The sequence below is a fragment of the Peromyscus maniculatus genome, chromosome 19 (genome assembly GCF_049852395.1).
Source record: "Peromyscus maniculatus bairdii isolate BWxNUB_F1_BW_parent chromosome 19, HU_Pman_BW_mat_3.1, whole genome shotgun sequence".
Taxonomy (NCBI): domain Eukaryota; kingdom Metazoa; phylum Chordata; class Mammalia; order Rodentia; family Cricetidae; genus Peromyscus; species Peromyscus maniculatus.
In genome coordinates, this window is record NC_134870.1 from 54270620 (window position 1) to 54290080 (window position 19461).

A 19461-nucleotide genomic window follows, 5' to 3' on the forward strand; every position below is an offset into this window, starting at 1 on the left:
ATTCACTCTTGCAGCCCCTGCATATTCATCTCTTCCCCAGTGAAAATAGGAACCTTCCCAGTTCACCGAGATGCAAACCACTTCCTGAGTTCTGTCCCTTGATTCCCACCCAACTCTGCTTTGTTGTCATGGCCCTTAGTGATTTCAGCTCAATGGTGGGTACCCTGCCCTGTCCTCTTACATGCCCCTAATAGTACAGTGGATTTCTCTGGATTCCCTAAGAGACAGGATTTGAACTACTGCTTCTGCATGGTTGCTTCTTCCCTCAGATACCTCAGATGGCTTTTCTTGGCTCAGAAACATGGGTCCCTGAGGTGTGTTTATGGACCATGGGCTACAGGTTCCTTCTGGCTTGATGGACGGAGCAAGTCAGTGACCTTGAGGTCCCACTCAGCGACTGTATCAGAGATTCTAACTAGGACAGGGTAGCAGGAGACACTGCTGCTTGGTGCCACTCAGGAGCAGGCAGAGCAGCACAGCAGCATGGCTATGGGACAGATTGTGACAATGCCTGCCTCATGCAGAGGAAGACTAGATCTCACCACTCTTTCACTGGGAATGAGTAGACTCCACTGTCCTGGAGACTTCTCCCCTAACTTCTAGGTAACAAATGGAATTGGTTTTGCTATTTGTATTCTCCTCCCCCCACTCCTGCCATAAATGGATAACTAAAAAAACATGCCAACATCCCTCCCGGTCAAAAGCAATAGACGCTCTAACTGTATGTCCCAGAAAGAGTGAATGAGCCAAATGTTGGTAGGCATTAACACTGCCTACCAACATTTTTCTTCAAGAAGTTAAACACCTGTTTTATGAAAGTGCTGACGACCATCCAGCAGCCTGGGGCAAACCCTGAGCTCTCAATTTCACATCTCCAAGGGCCAAGGTTTTCTCATTCTCCTTGCATTGTGGTCTGTGTCCATTAGTGTTCCAATGCAAAAATGTTTGTAAATTCATTGCAATTGCCTTCTACCCCATGTGGAATTCGATTATCTTTGTGGAGTTCTAAGTAGATAAATTTAACTGGTCAGAACAGAGTGCAGAGGATTTCAAACCCAAGTGTTTCTCACGATGGCCCCAGTGAAAACAATCTTTTCTCCCTTTATGGCAAGCAGATCAATATGTTCATCTGACACAAGCCCTTTGCAGCTGTGTGAGGCTCGGCTGTATCTCAGCTCAATGCTTACCTTCTCTGTGCCACTGGCGTGTGTACCTATTGGTGTTTCCCATCTGCTCCCTGAACGCTGCTCTCCCAGGCCTCTCACTACTCACACAGCAGATGGGAGATCTGGCTTAGGGCTCTACTGTGCTGGGTGCATGTCCTGAAGGGAGCAGGCTACACTTAGATTTTGTTCTGTTGCTCCCCAATGATGAGGATCATCAGTCTGAAAAACCCCAAATCCAAAGTGTTCAAGATTCTACAACTTTTTGGGTCAACAGAGATCTAAGTGAAAAAGTAAAAGTTTGCTTCATGCATGAAATTATATATATATAAAAATCCTACAAAGTTACCTACAGGGTAAATGTATATGGAACATGAATGGATTTCAGGTTAAGATTGGGTGCAATCTTCAAACTATTTCATTATGTATATTAAAATATTTCAATTTTTTAAAATGTTGAAGTATTAAACATGTGTGATCTGAAGCACTTTGAATATGGGGAGATTCATTGAATGCTAAGATTCTTATGTAAAAATTTAAAAATACTAAATATCACTACCTCCTCCTTCAACTACAGATGCCAAAACCTTTGCTGCTAGAATACGATTGATGGCTTGTTAGATTCTAGTAACTCTAGTAATATTTTGAAAAGGAAAATGTATAACTCCTAGAATTATACTAAGAAGTTTACAGGGAAACATAGCCTGTTACCAACAGATTATAATCCTTTTACATGATGCCCCTAAAATGGGAACAACTCTTTATGCAAGAAAATAATTTAAATATTCATTTATTTTCATTAAAGATGATTACTTGGCCTTAAAATCCTCCATAGACTGTGGGTGCAGCTTGACGGTAGGGCAGTTGGCTAGCATGTATAAAACCTGATTCAAATCCCAGCACCACCCAAACTGATCAAGCAATCAATAAGTCATGAAATTTGTAAGTAAATGGGTGGACCTGGAAAATATTATATTGAGTGAGGTAACCCAGGCCCAGAAAGACAAATGTTGCATGGTCTCTTGCATCATCAGTTTTTTTTTTTTTTTTTTTTTTTGGTTTTTTCCGAGACAGGGTTTCCCTGTGTAGCTTTGCGCCTTTCCTGGGACTCACTTGGTAGCCCAGGCTGGCCTCGAACTCACAGAGATCCACCTGGCTCTGCCTCCCAAGTGCTGGGATTAAAGGCGTGCGCCACCACCGCCCGGCGCATCATCAGTTTTTAACTCCAAATCCTTAGATGTGAATATGCAAGATGGACCAACCACAGAAATCATCAGAGTATAAGGGGACCAAGGTTGGGGGTTGGATGGAGACAGCTGGATACAGTTGATGTGAAGTGGGAAATGGAATAATGGAGAGGGGCCTCCAACTGGAGAGGAAGAGGGACATGATACTGAAGGAGGAGTGTAGTTGGATTTTTTTCACTGTTTGCTCTTTGGGTGCCCGCCACTCAGCTCCCAAATAAATACACAGAGACTTATTATTACTTATAATTGCCCAGATTTAGCTTAGCTTATTTATAGCTAGCTTTTCTAAATTAAATTATCCTGTATCTCTTCTTCCACATTTTGCCTCTCGGCTTTTTACCTTTCTTACTTCTGTATATCTTACTTTCACTCTTTCTCAATGGCTAGATGTGTGGCTGGGTAGCTGGCTCTGGCATCCTTTCTCTGTCTCCCTTTTCTTCTGTTTTTTCCTTCTATTTATTCTCTCTGCCTGCCAGCACCATCTATCCTTTCTCCTGCCTAGCTAGTGGTCGTTCAGCTCTTTATTAGACCAATCAGGTGTTTTAGGCAGGCAAAGTAACACAGCTTCACAGAGTTAAACGAATATAACATAAAAGAATGCAACACATCTTTGCATCACCAAACAAATGTTCTACAGCATAAATGAATGTAACACTCCATAAATTAATATTCCACAACAAAGGAGGAACAAGGAACAAATAACACCAAGGCTGTTTGATAAAGCCTCAAAGAATGTTATTTTATATTTATCTAAAATTATACATAGTACACATGTGTATATGTTTATATATGTATATATACACACAAACACACATATCTTGAAGGAAGCTAAGCCACTTGCACTAACAATGCTCCCCACAAGAACTATAGATTAACAACAACAAAAAAAAAAAAAACAGAAGAAGGCACACAGGAAACCTCCTTTTAAATGACTGGTCAGGCATTTCAAGTGACTGCCAAAACAATATAGATTATAGATAAAGCTCTTGGTTGCCTCTCAAGAATTGAGGGTAAGTTCTTATTGCCAAAGACACCACACACATAGGACGCAGAACTTGGATGATCTGAGCTGGATCTGATCTGAAAGTCTCTTTCCTGTGATCTAGCTTCCAGGTTCCAGAAACTACTATGCAGAATGTCTAGAGAGGGAAGCAAGTGAACAGTCCTACTCAGCAGCAACATCTACAAACCACGGCAAGTACCAGCATGGCAAGACAATGCATAAAGGTGTAATAGTGGTACTCACATGTTGGTGGCAACCAATAGCTATCTAACTGGATTTAAAGCTCAGTAAGTAGGAGGGAAATTATGCCTGGTACTGGAAACCTAGCCTGTTTTGGGGGGAAAGTGGGGTCACAGACCTTGGAAAAGAATTTACTACCCACACTTTGCTAGACCGGCATAATTCCTTAACCAAATGGTCAATCAGTGAAATCCTCTATCTTCTTTTTGTTGTTGTTGTTTTGGTTTGGTTTTGAGACAGAATTTCTCTGTGTAACAGCCCTGGCTGTCCTGGATCTCGCTTTGTAGACCAGGCTGGGCTCAAACTCACAGAGGTCGACCTGACCCTGCCTCCTAAGTGCTGAAATTGAAGGTGTGTATCACCACTACCTAGCTCAAATCTTCCATCTTTAAAGATTATAACTGGTATAGATGATGCTTCCTGAGATTTATCCAAACTCTACACATACTTCTGAGTACTAAAAAAAAATTCCATAACGGTCTAGTTTATAGGTTGTTTTGCATGCCCTTTGTATTATGATATTTCACAAAGCACATATGGGGGAGGTAACAAGTTTATTTAAAAGAAGTATTATAAAGTAAAATCAGTTTTGATAAAAATCTCACACACACACACACACACACACACACACACACACACACACACACAACCAGAGTTGTTTCTTAAAGGCTTCAAGGATGAGCTGATACAAGGATTATATTACAGTATGCCATGGAGGCTGGGTGCTGGAGGCAGAAACTGGGATGAGAAGGGATAGAGTAAGAGCAGGAAGTGATAAAGGGAGAAGAATTTACTGGAGAAGTTGAACAGAAGGCCTTGAATTAAAATTAGACTAGCTGGAGAAAGCAGAGGAAGCCCTAAGTGAATGAAGTCCCAAGTGAACGTGTATGTTGACACAAGTTAACCATGTCAAGGGCCCCAGAGTCCCAGAAGGATAGAAAGATAAAAAAGCCTTCTCCTCAGAAGTGAAGTTCAGGGGGAAATGGCAAAACCTTCCCTTCTGGTCCATATATGGATGTTGACCGTATATGCAGAAATGTTGCCATAGCTTCCTCCCTCCTGGGTGTCTACAGCCTGATCCCCTACAAAGACTGTGTGCCTACTCAGATTAGCTCAATCTGTCCCCATGTCCATCTGGACTCCATAAGCCCTTTGTTTACTGGTGGGTAAGTAATAACCCTGCCTCTGTGATTCAGCTATGTGCAACAACCCCTGTCTCTGTTCACTCTAAACAATAAACAGGCTGAGCTGGGTGGTGGGAGCCAAACAAAAATCATGGGATCCCTGCTTTCTGTCTGTTTCCGTCCTGTCTCCATTGCCTCACTGCCCAAATCAGGTCTCTCCCTGGAGCCAGGCTTGACTCTGCACATGGAGACTTGGAATTAATTCCACAGGCAAGTAAAGGACCCACATACAGCAGCATTTCACTTTTCCTCTCTAAAAATAATGGGATGAGGAACATTCCCTCTTGAGCAAGGAAAGGCTACATGATGTTTCCAGGGAAGAAGGGCCTGGTCTTATGTGGTAATAATAAGAGCAGGTGTGTAGAAAGAAGGGCCCATGAGCTGGAGTCCTGCAGACATAGGAGAGTGTTCTCCCCCAAGAATGATAAGCAACGTAGAACAGGAGTGATGGCCACGGTGGGTAGGAAGTATGCCAATCCCACACTCTGGGACTCCTGCCTGCTGAAGTTTCCTTGGGTCTTCTAACCACCGAGAGAGCAGGAGCCGCGGTGGACAGCAGAGAAGACAGGAAGGAAACACGGTATTTAGTAATCAGGGAAGGTCTCTCTGTCTCCTCTACCCACTACCTATGCCAGGAAGCCGCACAGCCACAGATCTGATGATGTAATTGTTGGTTAGGTAGTCTGTGTACATTTAGGAAGGTTTATATGAAAGTGTGAGTATGTGTCTGAGGGGTGGAGCATTTCCCATGATCCTAAAGGAAAACTGATAGTTCCTATTAAATCTGCTTCCTAGAAGCTGCCATTTATCTGAGCAAAATGTCTTTGTCCCCAGCCAAGGTGTGTCACTGATGGAGGCAAAGAAAAACTTGTTCATGTTGATGAAAGCTATGAAGGAACTGATTTCAGAATATGCATAGAATGCAGATCAATACAAACACAAACACCAAGCTTGTAGATATGCACGTATTAACAGAGCTCTCTCAAGCACTGCCTTTCATAGATCCCACGCTTCAGTTCTAGCCTGCATCACACAGCATGGCTTGCCATCTCATGTTTTCCAGCACGCTGCTAACACCCAGACTTGAACTCCCTCAGGGATATGTTCTACAGCTTGTCTGTTCACACTCCTAGTGAAACCTAAACCACCACGGGGGTATATCCAGGCCAGATCACGGTGCCAATGGAAACACCCGGAACCCTGCTTTGGTTCTCACCACTGCCATTTATTGCCTCCAGGACCCTGAGCTACAATGACCCAGTTTGATGAAGATAAGGCTTATAAACCAGGAAATGCTTTCTTTCAGTCATGGTTTGAAACAAAAGTTTTAATTAAGGATTATATTTTTCTTTCCTAAAGAAAAACAGATCATTTTCCAAGATGCCTATTAAGTGATACCACTGCTGGGACGAGTGAAGGTCAAGTTGATTATTTCAACAGCTGGAAACTAAAGCTCTAGGTAAAACTCAACAGTTGAAAAGTGTAAATCACCTGCATTGATTTTACACACACACACACATACACACACACACACACACACACACACACACACACACACACACACGAGCATGCAAACACACTCACATTACACACATTCACACACATTCAACATACACACACCACACTCACACATCACACCCATATTCACACACGTTCAACACACAAACACACTCATACCACACCCGTCCACACACATTCAGAGATGGACACATATACACGAAACAAAGCAGAATATTCTCTCCCTCTCCCTTTTACCCTCCTTCCCTCCCTCCCTCCCTCCCTCCCCCCCCCCTCACCCATTTCCTGAACAGAGTCTCCCACTAAATCCCAAGCTCAATGCTTCAGTTAGGATGCTGGATGGTTGAGCTCTCAGGTTTCGCTTTCCTTACCTCATCCCCACCCACCCTCCATGCTGTACCTGCCTGCTGGGGCCTTTTATAGGTCCCCCACGCTGGCAAAGAAGTCCTCTAACCCATTGAACCATTGGCCTAACCCCCTGCTCTAGCCCCTTACTTTGACAACTTTTTTAATTTTAAAATAGGTTACTAAACTTTTCAGGAATGTTTATATACTCACCGTGTGAAAGAATTTAGAGGCCCTTCTTCCAGAAGGCCAACATTTATTGTAATGAACTCACAAATAAAAACATCATGAAGTTAGGCTGTAGCTGGTGTATTCATGTGTCCACCTGGCTCCTGCAGCCGCTCAGACCCAATTAAACACATATAGATTCTTATATTACTTATAAACTGAATGTCCATGGCAGGCTTCTTGGTATCTAGTTCTTATATCTTAAATTAACCCATTTCTTTAATCTACATGTCGCCACGTGTTTCATGGCTTTACCTGTTGCCTTTACATGTTGCTCCCTGGACGGCAGGCTGGCGTCTCCTGATTCAGCCTTCCACCTCCCAGCATTCTCTTCTCTGCTTGTCCCACCTAGCCTATACTTCCTGCTGGCCAATCAGCGTTTTGTTTATCAATCAATTAGAGCAACACATTCACAGCATCCCCAGCATTAGGTTAAGACAGTTACTCCAACAAGTGCTTTTATTACAACAGAGATTTTCATTTTTATTGAAAGATAGCTGACAGGATGAACTATTTAACAAAAATATCTGTACTTGCATACCCCTGTGTGAAAATTATTGTTGGCTTATAAACTATACGGCTAAGTTCTAGTTGAGGCCACCCCTCCTGATTGTGTAGACATGATTAAAGCAACGAGGAAATTTGAGGTTCGTGTTTTTCCTTTCTGGAGGCTCCTCAGAGAGGCAAGACAAAGAAATACCCACCTTGATATAGATGATTGTTTCATTTTATACATTGTAGTGCACTGACTTAGGACCCCAGTTTGAAATTTCAGAAAACAAGTCACTTTGAAAGTACAAATCTTTATTTTTCTCAGTGAATATCTCTCAATTCTCAGGTCTAAGCATGGAAGAACATGCCATGAGACCATCATCCTTAGGGCCTGCATTTCTGTTATTTCTAAATACTGTGCATAACATCAACTGAAGAAGTGATGTTAAATTCCATCACCCAGTTACTAAGTTGTAAAGTTGGAGGATAAAAACCTTTTAAATTTGGCCTGAAATTCTCAAAGGACTTACTCCTTCTCCAAAGGCAAAGCTGATAGTAACTAAAATGTATTGAGAAGGGCAAATTCCACAAAAGCCAGGGTCTGTGTCAATGACCCTAATAATTATTTAAAATGTTACCTGTTTATCAAGCATCTATTTGATGTCCCTTATTTCCCTATCCTGTGGCCTGAACAAAGGGCTGTGAGGTGACAAGGGGAATTTTTCCCAGGAAGCTTGGGATAATGCTAAGACCCAAAGGCAAGGATGGACTATATGGTACACACATCACTATAAACATCAAACATTGTTGGATCCTAGAGGCAGACAGGCAGTGTTGGAAAACAGGAGAGAAACATTTAAGAGACTTCTGACCGGAAGTGGATGGGCATGAATGACTGGAGTGTCTTAGAATCACAAAGTAGGGCTGGAAACATGGCTGAGAATGAGAGCATCAGTCAGCTTTCTACAACCATAAGAAGACACAGGGGACAGGCTACCTTATAAAGAGAAAGTGTGTTTAGTTTTAGGGCTTCAAAGCCCACACATGAGTGGCTCTGCTGGCTTGTCCTCCGTCAAGTGCCTAGTGGTGGAAGACAACATCATGGCAGATGGCGATGACAGAGATATGTGTAGGCTGAAGGAGTACATGGAAAAAGCCCTTCAGAGAGCTAGAGGGGCAGGCACATGGGGATAAACTCTGACTGTATTATAATCTGCTGTCACCAGAAGTACCTCAGTCCTTCTTGAAGGTAGCACCTATTACCACCTACTAATATAGCCAACCTGGAGACCCAAGCCTCCAACACATGGACCTTTTGGAAACCCTCAAAGTAGGTCTGAATCACACTGTAAGGTAAAAGGAACAGCATGGCCTTCCTGGACTGAGCTACAGTATCATAAGAAACTGATTTATTTCCTGTATCTCTCATCAGTTAACTTGGCTCATCAAGGCAGATGGAATACAAGGTGTTCCACCAACAAAGCAGACAGGGATCCCCTCTTATTGTGACAACTTGGTAGCTGCAGGAAGGAAACTTAGAAACAGAGCAGGAAACAGTTGATGGACGATCAGGGGAATGAAGGGATTTTGCACAGAGACACAAAGAATAAAGCCACACCATCTTCCCTGCACAATAGATGTGGCCTGCCCCAGCCACAGGTGGCCTCATCATCCGGCAAGGTGCTGTGTGGTAATGGTGAGAAAATGCTAGATCCCTTCTGGTCCTGTTGAAGCCCCCCTCTCTAAACACTGTAGCCCAACACCCTGTGCAGCCCTGTCAGGAAGCCCTTCATTCATTCTATGTCCATCTGACTAACTGGCCCATGTGGGTACTGGGAAATGAAGATCAGTCTATCTTAGATGGTTAAGGACTTTCCTATTTAAAAGAGGAGACACATAGACATGAGTTTCCAGACGGTGCGTTACATCTCATAACAGGAGAACTTGACAGTTGTCATGGGGAAGTCTGGGCATAAAGGTCAGGAAAGGCCTAGCAAGCAGTCGGTGCAGATTAAGATGGGCCCGATGGGTGGTTGTTTCTCCATAGTGGGTGCAGCAAACCGAACAACGCACAGAAGGCGGCAGGAAGCTGTAGTCTCCCCAGAGACAGAGCCAAGCCTCTGAATCATGTCTCCCTACATTGGGAACAATTCTAGGAGAACGTGTGATCAGGAGAACAGGCTCTTTTTGGTGTTTCATTTTACATTTTAAGATGTCCTTTGGCGTGACAAGGTGTTGCATTCCTCAATCATAAGAAAGCATCGCATAAGACACATACAATTGCGCTTAACAGTGATGTCATCTGAGTCTAGAAGCGATAACACACATTTACCGAGGATAAAGTCTTGGCTTTGGAAGTGAAAATGGGCAAGAGATCAGTAAAAGCCTGTTATTTTTAAACAGGCAGCAGCCAGCTTGACCTGAAAGCAGGAACCTGTCATTCTGTGGGCAGGCTGCTGGGCTCCAGGCTAATTACCTGATGAATTTTTTTCTCAGATGAAACCTGCAGCTCACTTTGGAAGGAGAAACCATGTCTAGCCCCCATTTTGATTCTATTGTGGTGCATTTTGCTAGCATTCTATCACCTTTCTGCCTTTATCCCAAATGCTGCCTATGGAGTGTGAGGCGCAGTGGCAAATGCAGGTGGAAGCATTTAAAATCCAGTGCACAGTTCTCCAGGCACATTGGACCTTACTGAAGCAACATGTGCTACCATTGACACTAGACACAGATGCACACTGGCCTGCAGAGTTTCAGGGTCTTCATCACATTGTGTCCAAATGAGAACCTAACCTTTGCTGTTAAGCCACTGAGAATTTGGGCCATCCTAGTTCAGAACTCTTACTCAGAACAGGAAGAGTGCCAGTGACTTTACACTGTCAGACCTGTCTAGCAAAACTGTGAAGAGGCCAGCAGATGGACATTTACAATCATAAACTCTGAAAATTTGTACAGAAAGGGAGGTGTCTGAATGAAATCTAAATAGTTTAAGCATGTCTCTTCTATGTTAACAAATAGAGTTGGCTCTTGTTGGGTGAATATTAATGTTGTAATATGTTGGAGGGGCCAAAAAATGAAGGAACCCACTCTCTCTCCTTTTAGGGCATAGCACACTTCTGTAATGAAGTCCTGATGTTCTCTCTCTCTCTCTCTCTCTCTCTCTCTCTCTCTCTCTCTCTCTCTCTCTCTCTCTCTCTCTCTCTCACACACACACACACACACACACTCACTCTTTCTCTTTCTCTCCCTCTCTCTCAAATACATTAAAGAAAGTCTCAAGCATTGTGCTGTTTCTTCTGTGTAGGTCAACATTCAGCTCTGAAAATAAATAAAACACTGATTGGCCAGCAGCCTGCCAGGAAGTATGGAATAGGCAGGACAAATGGAGAGGCTGGGAGGTGGAAGTCTGGAGAAGATGCCAGCCTGCCGTCCAGGGAGCATCATGTAAAGGCAGCAGGAAAAGCCACGAAACACATGGCGACATACAGATTCACAGAAATGGGCTGAATATAAGAGTAAGAGCTAGACAATGGTAGGCCTGAGCACCAAGCAGTTTAAATAATATAAGCGTCTATGTGTTTATTTTATAAGTGGGCTACAGGACTGCCAGGGCTTGGTGGGACCCGGAGAAAAAAAACTCTAGCTACACCCTAGTGTTGGGAACCCAAAACTCCAGGGATTAACACAAGTTAACATGAGGGCTGTGCCTGGATGGAGTAACCTGCATAGTTTATTTGAATCTTTGTTACATGTGAGACCACAGATAGTCCATAATGGGAGTCCAGAAGTGATGACTATCATCCAAACCTGCTAGTTGCCTGTTTTAGTAAATAAATAAAGTTTTCTTAGAATATAGCTAAACCCACTATCTCTAGCTAAAATGTAGTCCAACAGCAACATTGAAAAGTTGCAAGAAGGATCTTAGTCTTGGAATGCAAAACCCTAAGAGGTGTGTTATCTGTCCCTTTATAGTAGAACTTTGCCAAATCCTCACCTATGAACTAGAAATGGTTCGGCAAGTGTTTGGTGCATGGCATCTCTTGTCACTGAATCATCCATTACTCAAGTAAGAGTTGATGTCCTGTAGGCCAGGAATCAAGCTTGTTTTCAGTTGTGAAATCATGTGGAAGCATCTTAGGGGAAGCTCTCCCACAAAGTGTTTTTCTTGAGTGACACTGAAGACTCAACTTGTTCTTTATGGAAAATTGGTCCAAGGTAAGTGCTATATAAGGATATAGCAATACCATTTCTTACCATATTGGAAAAAAAATCTCAAGAGTGACAGCATACTCTGACACTGGGGAACTGATGTACATGGCTGATGGGAGTGATGCCACTGACTTACAGGGAGAATTTGGTAGATTTACCGAATTTCTGTGTGGATTTGCTTCCTCGTTGTACTTGTGAGTCTATCTCCAAGATATATGGCAAAAATAAATGTATGTAAGGCTACGCATACGTTTTTCCCAACGTGTGTGTGTGTGTGTGTGTGTGTGTGTGTGTGTGTGTGTGTATGTGTGTGTGTGTGTGATAGTATTACTGACCGACTTGATGAACCCATATTCATCTGAAAGAATAGTCTCTGGCCATGCCCATGAGTAATTACCTTAATTTTGTTAACTAAGGTGGGAAGACCCAGGCTAAAATTGGGCAATATCCTTATCTACTGGGTCTCCAGTTATGGCCTGAATAAAAAGGAGAAAGCAGGCGGACCACAGGCATCCATCTTCCTCTTTCGTGATGGTAGATTTGATGTAGTCAGCTCCCCCAAGCATTTGCTTCCTTGACCTCTCCAAAAGGGCTATCCTTGAACCATGAGATAGAATAAATAATTTTTCACTTAAATTGCTTATGTTGAAAAGAAACTGAGCCAGTTTCTAGGAGTAAAAGACTGGAAGTATTATATGTTCAAAGATAAGTTAAACCACTGAAATGATACCAAATCATAAACAAAATTTTACATATCATTATTTAAAGAGAAGAACACAATTAAAAATAGCAGTACTTTACAGTCTTTTAATCATACATATCAATGGAATGTAAAATAAGGATATGCAAATTCTTAAAAGTAGATCTCATAGTATAATTATTGCTATCTTGCTGGTATTCTCTTGAAAATAAAATATGCATTTGGAAATTAAACAAATGAGTTTAAGAGTTGGTATTTGCAGTACAAAAGAAGATGAAAGTCACTAATCAGAGAGGTTAAATAATTTGCTAAGGCTACACTTGAATAAGAAAGATTCTAAATTCAGCATTTATTTTTCTTAGAAAGTATGTTCCCTAGCTCCAGCTACTGGCAGTATGCAGAAGCAATGTTATACCAGAATTGTGGCACATCTATAGAGTTTAGATATAGTTTCAAAGCACCATTCCTCAGGAGAGAGAGGCTCTTTAGAGGGAAAGATGACTATGCCATGGGCTGACATGAGACAGCTCACTGTGACAGAGACCATAAAGCTCCATGGGTCTGTCAGAAAACATGAAGATGATGTGAAATTGTCCCCAAATGCTAAAAATGAAGTTGCCTAAATTTATAGGACATAGTGAGTAGAATAAGAAGTTGGTCCACCTTGCAGAAAGATCCAGAATACTTAACATTCTGCACTCTTTAAGACAACTAACAAATCCAGCTTCTCCAAAGGTCGATGATGAAGAAAAGAAGCCAGGAAGAGTTGTGGGATACTGATCTAAATAAAGAAGCTATTCAAACCAAGAAAAGTGACATTTTTGATGGGATCAGGAAATTGAAATATCGACTGGGCCTTCAGTCATCCCAAGACTCACTACTGTTTGCAGCCTTAGGCATGGTAACGACAGTATAGTTCTGGAGGAAAATGTCCTTTGCGATTGTTGACCTACACAAAAGAAACAGCACATTGCTTGAGACTTCCTTTAATATATGAGAGAGAGAGAGAGAGAGAGAGAGAGAGAGAGAGAGAGAGAGAGAGAGAGAGAGAGAGAGACAGAGACAGAGAGACGGAGAGGGAGAGAGAGAGAGACAGAGAGAGAGAGACAGAGAGAGACAGAGAGAGAGTAGAAAACATGGCTAAGTCTTACTGAAGCTGAAAGGTGGAGATAGGACGTCTATGTTGCTATTTTCCCTGCTTTATATGTGTCTCAAAGTTTTTATAACATGAAGGAAGGATTGAAAGGAAGATTCATGCAGAGACTCCACACTGCAGCCTTCCTTATTCTTTGTGGGGTTGGCCATCCTCCACCCCAATATCCTTAGACTCGCCTCTTTAATATCCTGAGGAACTATCTATGAAAAGTTACAGAAAACCGAACTTTGATGGTTCTGGGAGAGGAGACTTGTGTATAGGGAAATAAACAAGGCTTTGTATCTGCTTAGGAACATGGTAAAGTTGATGCTGTGATGGTGGGCCTGGTGAAGATTGTCTTCTATCACTACTGAAAAAAAAGGAAGTGTTTTTAAGCACACTCTTATTTCTTTTGTATGTTTCAAGTACTCTGCTGGCTCAATAAATCAAATTTTAAATAAAATGACCTACTAAAAATATTCTTTTGAAACCAAATAAAATTAGAATTACTTCTCTCTGGTTCAATGGCTACGTCCATATTGAAGGTCCTATGTGGGGTGTCACATGCCTCTGGGAGAAAGCCATTTGCTGTGTCTGCCCCCTTCAGTTCCAAGTGCAGGTAGCTCAAAGGGCCAGCACTGACCAGACATGGCTACCACCTTCCTGATGCTACTGGGAGTCATCTCCTTTTCTTTTGGGGAAATGTCAGTGTGGAGATGCTTAGGGATGAGTGACAGGATCTAAAACAAGGTGATGAAGGCAAGAGAAGGTCAACTCTACTTGATAGAGTTCTGTAATTATAGAGCTCATCTTTCAGACTATTTTCTGGTCCAAGAAGCATTCTCACAACAGTGCTCAATTTCTTCTGTATTTCTCCTCTCTATAGAGGCGGGGATTTTTATCTTATTTGTAATCTTTTTTTTTTTGAGACAAGGTCTCATGTAATCCAGACTGGCCTCAAACTCCCCATATAGCTGAGGCAGGCCTTGAACTACCAATTTTCCTGCCTCCATCTCGTAGGTGTTAAGATTATTAGGCAAGGATTTTTATAAAACAAAGCTCTAATTTTACAGAGAAAGCGAGGCTCAGAGACATAAAATGATGTCATGCCCAAGGTCACATGGTCAGAGCAGTGATGCCAAGGCTATCAATTCCCCAGGGGAAAATCCACTTAGAATGGGACAGTGGTGGCTAACGGGGGGGGGGGGGGGGGGGGGAGCGGCGTGCGCAGCGCTGTGCTCATCCCTGCTTACCTTTCAAAGCCAATCTGCCGGAAGGTCTTTTCCCATGTTGAGCCTGCAAGGTAAGGAGACCACAGTCAGCACACTCATGGACTCAGTTTTACCCTGCTGCTTTCTGTGAAATGACTTTTTTCCCTCAGTCATCACTCCCACATCCAGTCTGCAGATGGCCTTTGTACAGTTTTGTTTTTCCTTTCATTTCATGCTTAATTAATAATACAGTGATAAAAAGATAATTAGATTCATCATATCAAATATTCATCATCCCTTTGTAATGCAAACATTCAAAAACACAGTAACTTATTGTTCAGTTGAATTTAATATTGCACAATACAACAACAGAGTTTATCTCTTCCATCAGATTGTAATTTTGTACTTGACCACGCTCCCCTCCACACCCTCTCCAGCTTCTAGGAACACCATTTTACTCTTCTTCCATGAGATAAGCTTTTCTAGATGCCACAAATGTTACAAAAGCAAAATCAGACAAGTGGAATTACATCAGACTGAAGTTGGTAAGCTACCGCACTCCAGACACCTCAGTGTGTCCAGCGGAGAAAAAGGTGAGCCCCATTCTCACTAAAAATAATGTAATGAGGCTTGAGAAGATGGCTAAATCCTTGAAGTATTTGCTGGGCACACATGGGGACCTGAGATGGGATCCACACAACCCACAAAAGTGCCAGCTTTTATTAAATACTATTCTGGTGGCGATTGTGCATGTGCTGATGTTAAGGGTTTGTGATAACTCACAGTATTTTTACATTTTTATTTTCGTCACTCTGGCAAATAGTCCCCCATCTGACCCTCAGTCTGGAAGTTGTGTATGCACCAGCTGATAACCACAATAGATCACTTCCTGTTATTTACCGGTGGCTTATTTTGTAAGCACAAGTGGAGAGTTCAACCTGCAATCTCCAGCTAAGAAGATGTTCACAAGTCCAAGGAAACTATGCTGATACTGGCCTCACTTTCTTGAGAATTCTGCCCCACATGCTCGATCCCCAAATTGCCACAGAGATGTCCAGGGGCAGGTGGGCTTCCTGGAGGACAGGGGATTACACAGGACCAAGGAACCCCAGAGGTTGTCTGGACTAATCTCAAGAGAGGCTGAATTAGTCTTGAGGGACCATAAGACAGTGCTTCACCAGGAGGTTGGGTCTATGTTAACTGGTCACAGTAGAGTGTTTTAGATAGTTCAAAAGACTAAATTTCAGAGATGAATGGCATACTCATTTAAACCAAATTCAGAGGTGTTTTCTGGGATGACATCACTAGGATGCAGCTGAATTCCAATTTGCTTTGGGAATGTAACTTAAATCTAACTAGGTCAGGAATTTCTCTTGGCCCCCAGCCCGGAGAAGTGGCCTGCGTATAAAGATCTTCCTTTCTGTGAATGTCGTGCAAGACAATGGAGCATCCTTATCTCAAGAATTCTTTGAAGAGAAGGATCTACTCCAGAAGCCCTACCAGTTCAGACAACGGTGAACACATGCCTGTGGGTAGAAGCCAGGTACTTGAGCTGGCCGCCACCTGGACCACATTATGAGGTGGGAATGAAGATTCCTGTCAGAGGGTAAATCTGTGGTCAGGAACAGAGCAAGGGTGGGGTGTGGTCAGGGGACAGTGAGAGGGCTTGATGCTGGTCTTCCTGACTTCTGCTTCCGGTGAAACTCAAAACACCTTAATTTTCCTCCATTTCCATCATTTTTTTCAGATCTTTTCAACGTTTTCTCAGTTTCTTCTTCTTCTTTTAATTCTAAGCAAACCTTTTCCCTAACCAATTTCATTTATTGTCAAGGTAAAATTAAAATATAAATGATTTTGAACATGTAGCTTTCACTTAAGAAACAGGGCCTAAGTGATTTCTGAAAAATGTAAATTCAATCAAACAAGCAAGAAAAAAAATCATAATTTTTGGCTCAAGATGTCCGACACTCTTTGAAATAAATGTGGTTAAGCCACTGGTCCATGTACCATGGAGACAGCAGAATGCCTCTTCTGTCGGTTCTGCAGCATCTTGATGTCTTTCACATCACAGGCTCATCCACTCTTGCTGCTGGAATTTGCTTACCATCTGCATGTGCTAGATGCGTCTGGGAACATTACAATATGGTTTCTGCCCTTAAGCCCCAAATACATTAGAGGTTTGAGTTTTTATGTCCTTGGTGAGCACTTAGTCATGATAAAACAAGAAATTCTCAATAAATGGAACAGACATACCCAGATCCTTTGGCACAGAGGGTATTTTTGGCAGCTCATTATGCAGTTGCTGAAGAACCCTTTTAAAGCCATTAGCCGTGATCTACGGCGGTAAGCTGATATTATTCGCCTTTGCCAATGCAGACCCTCATGTCAAAAACAGCAGAGAAAACAAAAGCACATGGCCGACTTCCTCGATTGAACGCTTTTCAAATGAGATTTACAGGGGTCCCTCACCTGTGGTTTTCCATGCTCTAGTACCAGGAACCCACAGTCATCTGTGGGCTAAAATATTAAATGGAAAATTCCAGAAGTAAATGGCTCACGAGTTTTAAATGACTTTCATTACAGTAGATTGCCATAATTGTTCTACTTTATGAGCTGTTATTGTCATTAACCTTATTGAGTCGCGTGTAGAAGCAACACTTTATCATAAGGGTGTATATAAGAGAAAACACATAATTTGTAGGGCTTTGTGCTATTCTCATTTTAGCAGCCACTGGGAGTCTTGGAATATGTGTCCCCCCACCCCCACCCCCGCAGTTGAGGAGGATCGCTGCACTCTACAGAGGAGTCTACAACAGGCCATATTTTCCAGGAGAAGGCAAGCAAGAGAACAAAACTCCTAGCATACAGAAAGGGATGAAAAAATTCCTAACAGAGTTTTTTTTTCCCCCTTTCCAATCTTGGCCATGAATTAGGATTCTTCACTTTTAAAAACTGCCAGTTAGTGCACCAGCCTCCTATTCAACAGAATCGTAATCTAGAGTAGAAGACAGTAGAGTGCAGATGGAGACGCGCTGGAGTGTGTCAACATTCCCTTGAGAAGGAAGTTCCAATGTCTAGCCTGGGTATTTCCAGGGTGACAATACTCCAGAGCACCTCTAAGCCGACTCCCAGGTAACAGCCATGAGGTCTCCCCAGACTTGTCAGCAACTGTTCCTCACACGTAAAGAGTGCTCTATCTCTTGATTCTCATCTTACAGCTCTGTCTGCTTATTAGCTTTGTAAAAATTATATCAATTTATTTGTGTGTGTGCACGCGCACGTGCGCGTGCATGCACGTGCACATGCATGCACATGCACGAGTGTGCATGTCATACCACAGTGCATATGCAGAGGTCAGTGGACAACTTGTGGAGTTGGTTCTCTCCTCCCAAAACGTGGATGCTAGGGATCAAACTCCAGTCTTCAGGTTTAGTGGCAATTGCTTTTACCTGCTGAGCCATTTTACCAACCCCTTATTCTCGAGGTTTTATTTTTTAATAGATTTTTTTTTCTAACAGTAAATTTTGATTTTGGTTTCCCCTCCTCCAACTCCTCTCAGATCCTCCCTACTTCCCCACCCATCCAAACCCACACCCTTTCTTTCTTCCATTAGAATACAAACAGGCAGCCGGGTGGTGGCGGCGGCAGCGGCGGCGCGGCGGCGGTGGTGGCGGCGCACACCTTTAATCCCAGCACTTGAAAGGCAGAGCCAAGTGGATCTCTGTGAGTTCGAGGCCAGCCTGGGCTACAGAGAAACCCTGTCTCGAAAAACAAGAAAACAAACAACAACAATAAAAAACCCCCCAAAAAAAAACAAAAAAAAAAGAATACAAACAAACAGGCATCTGAAACAACAACAATAATAGTAAAATTAAAACAAGCAAACCAGAATTGGACAAAATGATAAACAGGAAAAAGGGAGCCAAAGGAAAACCACAAGAAACACATACAGACTCTGAGACATACACATTTACATATACAGAAAACCCATAAAAACAAAACGGACTTGTAAGCTTAAAAAGAAAAGAAAAAAGAAAAAACTTCCAAAACTACCATTGAGTTCATTTTGTGTTGGCCACCTACTGCTAGGCATAGGGCTTTGCCCTAAGTGTGGTTTGTATCCCCGGTGACACTCACCCTGTTGGAAAAAATTAAGTTTTCCTTTGTGAGCGGGGTAATCAGTTGAAGATAGCTTCTGGGCCGGGGCTGGGAGCTTTTGTGGACTTCCCCTCTCAGCACTGGGACCTCATCTGGCTTAGACCTGTACAGGCCCTGTGCATACTGCCACAGTCTGTGAGCTCCTATGTCCATCAGTCCAGCTGTATTAAGAAGGCCTTATTTCCTTAGCTTTGTCCATCCATTCTGACTCTTACACACTTTCTGTCCTCTCTTCCACAGAGTTCCCTGAGCCCTGAGAAGAGGGATTTGATGGAGACATCCCACTTCGGGTTGAGTGTTCCGAGGTCTCTCAGTCTTTGCACATTGTCTGGCTATGAGTCTCTATATCTGTTACCATCTGCTGCAGAAGGATGGTGGTGGCTGAGTAAGTCACTGATCTATGAACATAGCCAAATGTTGTTAGGAGTCATTGTATTGAACTTTTAATTGACATGTTAAGTTCTGATTTGAAACATTCTTAAAAATTGCTAGAAATCCTTTAAAATGCCTTCACCATTCTCCACAGTATTTGTTTTCCTGCAAATTAACAACAAAACAGCTCATATCATTAAACCCTTACAAGGCACTAGCCTACACGTATTAGCTTAGTAAATTCCCTTGAACATTT

The 19461-nt window shown here is 42.5% G+C and overlaps 1 protein-coding gene across 7 annotated transcripts in view; it reads right to left on the bottom strand.

Moving 5' to 3' along the window:
- Piezo2 (piezo type mechanosensitive ion channel component 2) overlaps positions 1-19461 on the bottom strand; it is a 380980-nt gene that overhangs the window by 159143 nt on the left and 202376 nt on the right. For all 7 annotated transcript variants that reach the window (XR_013046146.1, XM_076555357.1, XM_016003707.3 and 4 more), the window contains exon 4: positions 14718-14760. Coding sequence is in view for 6 of the 7 variants with exons in the window: in XM_076555357.1 (XP_076411472.1) it covers positions 14718-14760 (43 nt within the window). In the remaining variant the exon portion in view is untranslated. The remainder of the gene's footprint in view (positions 1-14717; positions 14761-19461) is intronic.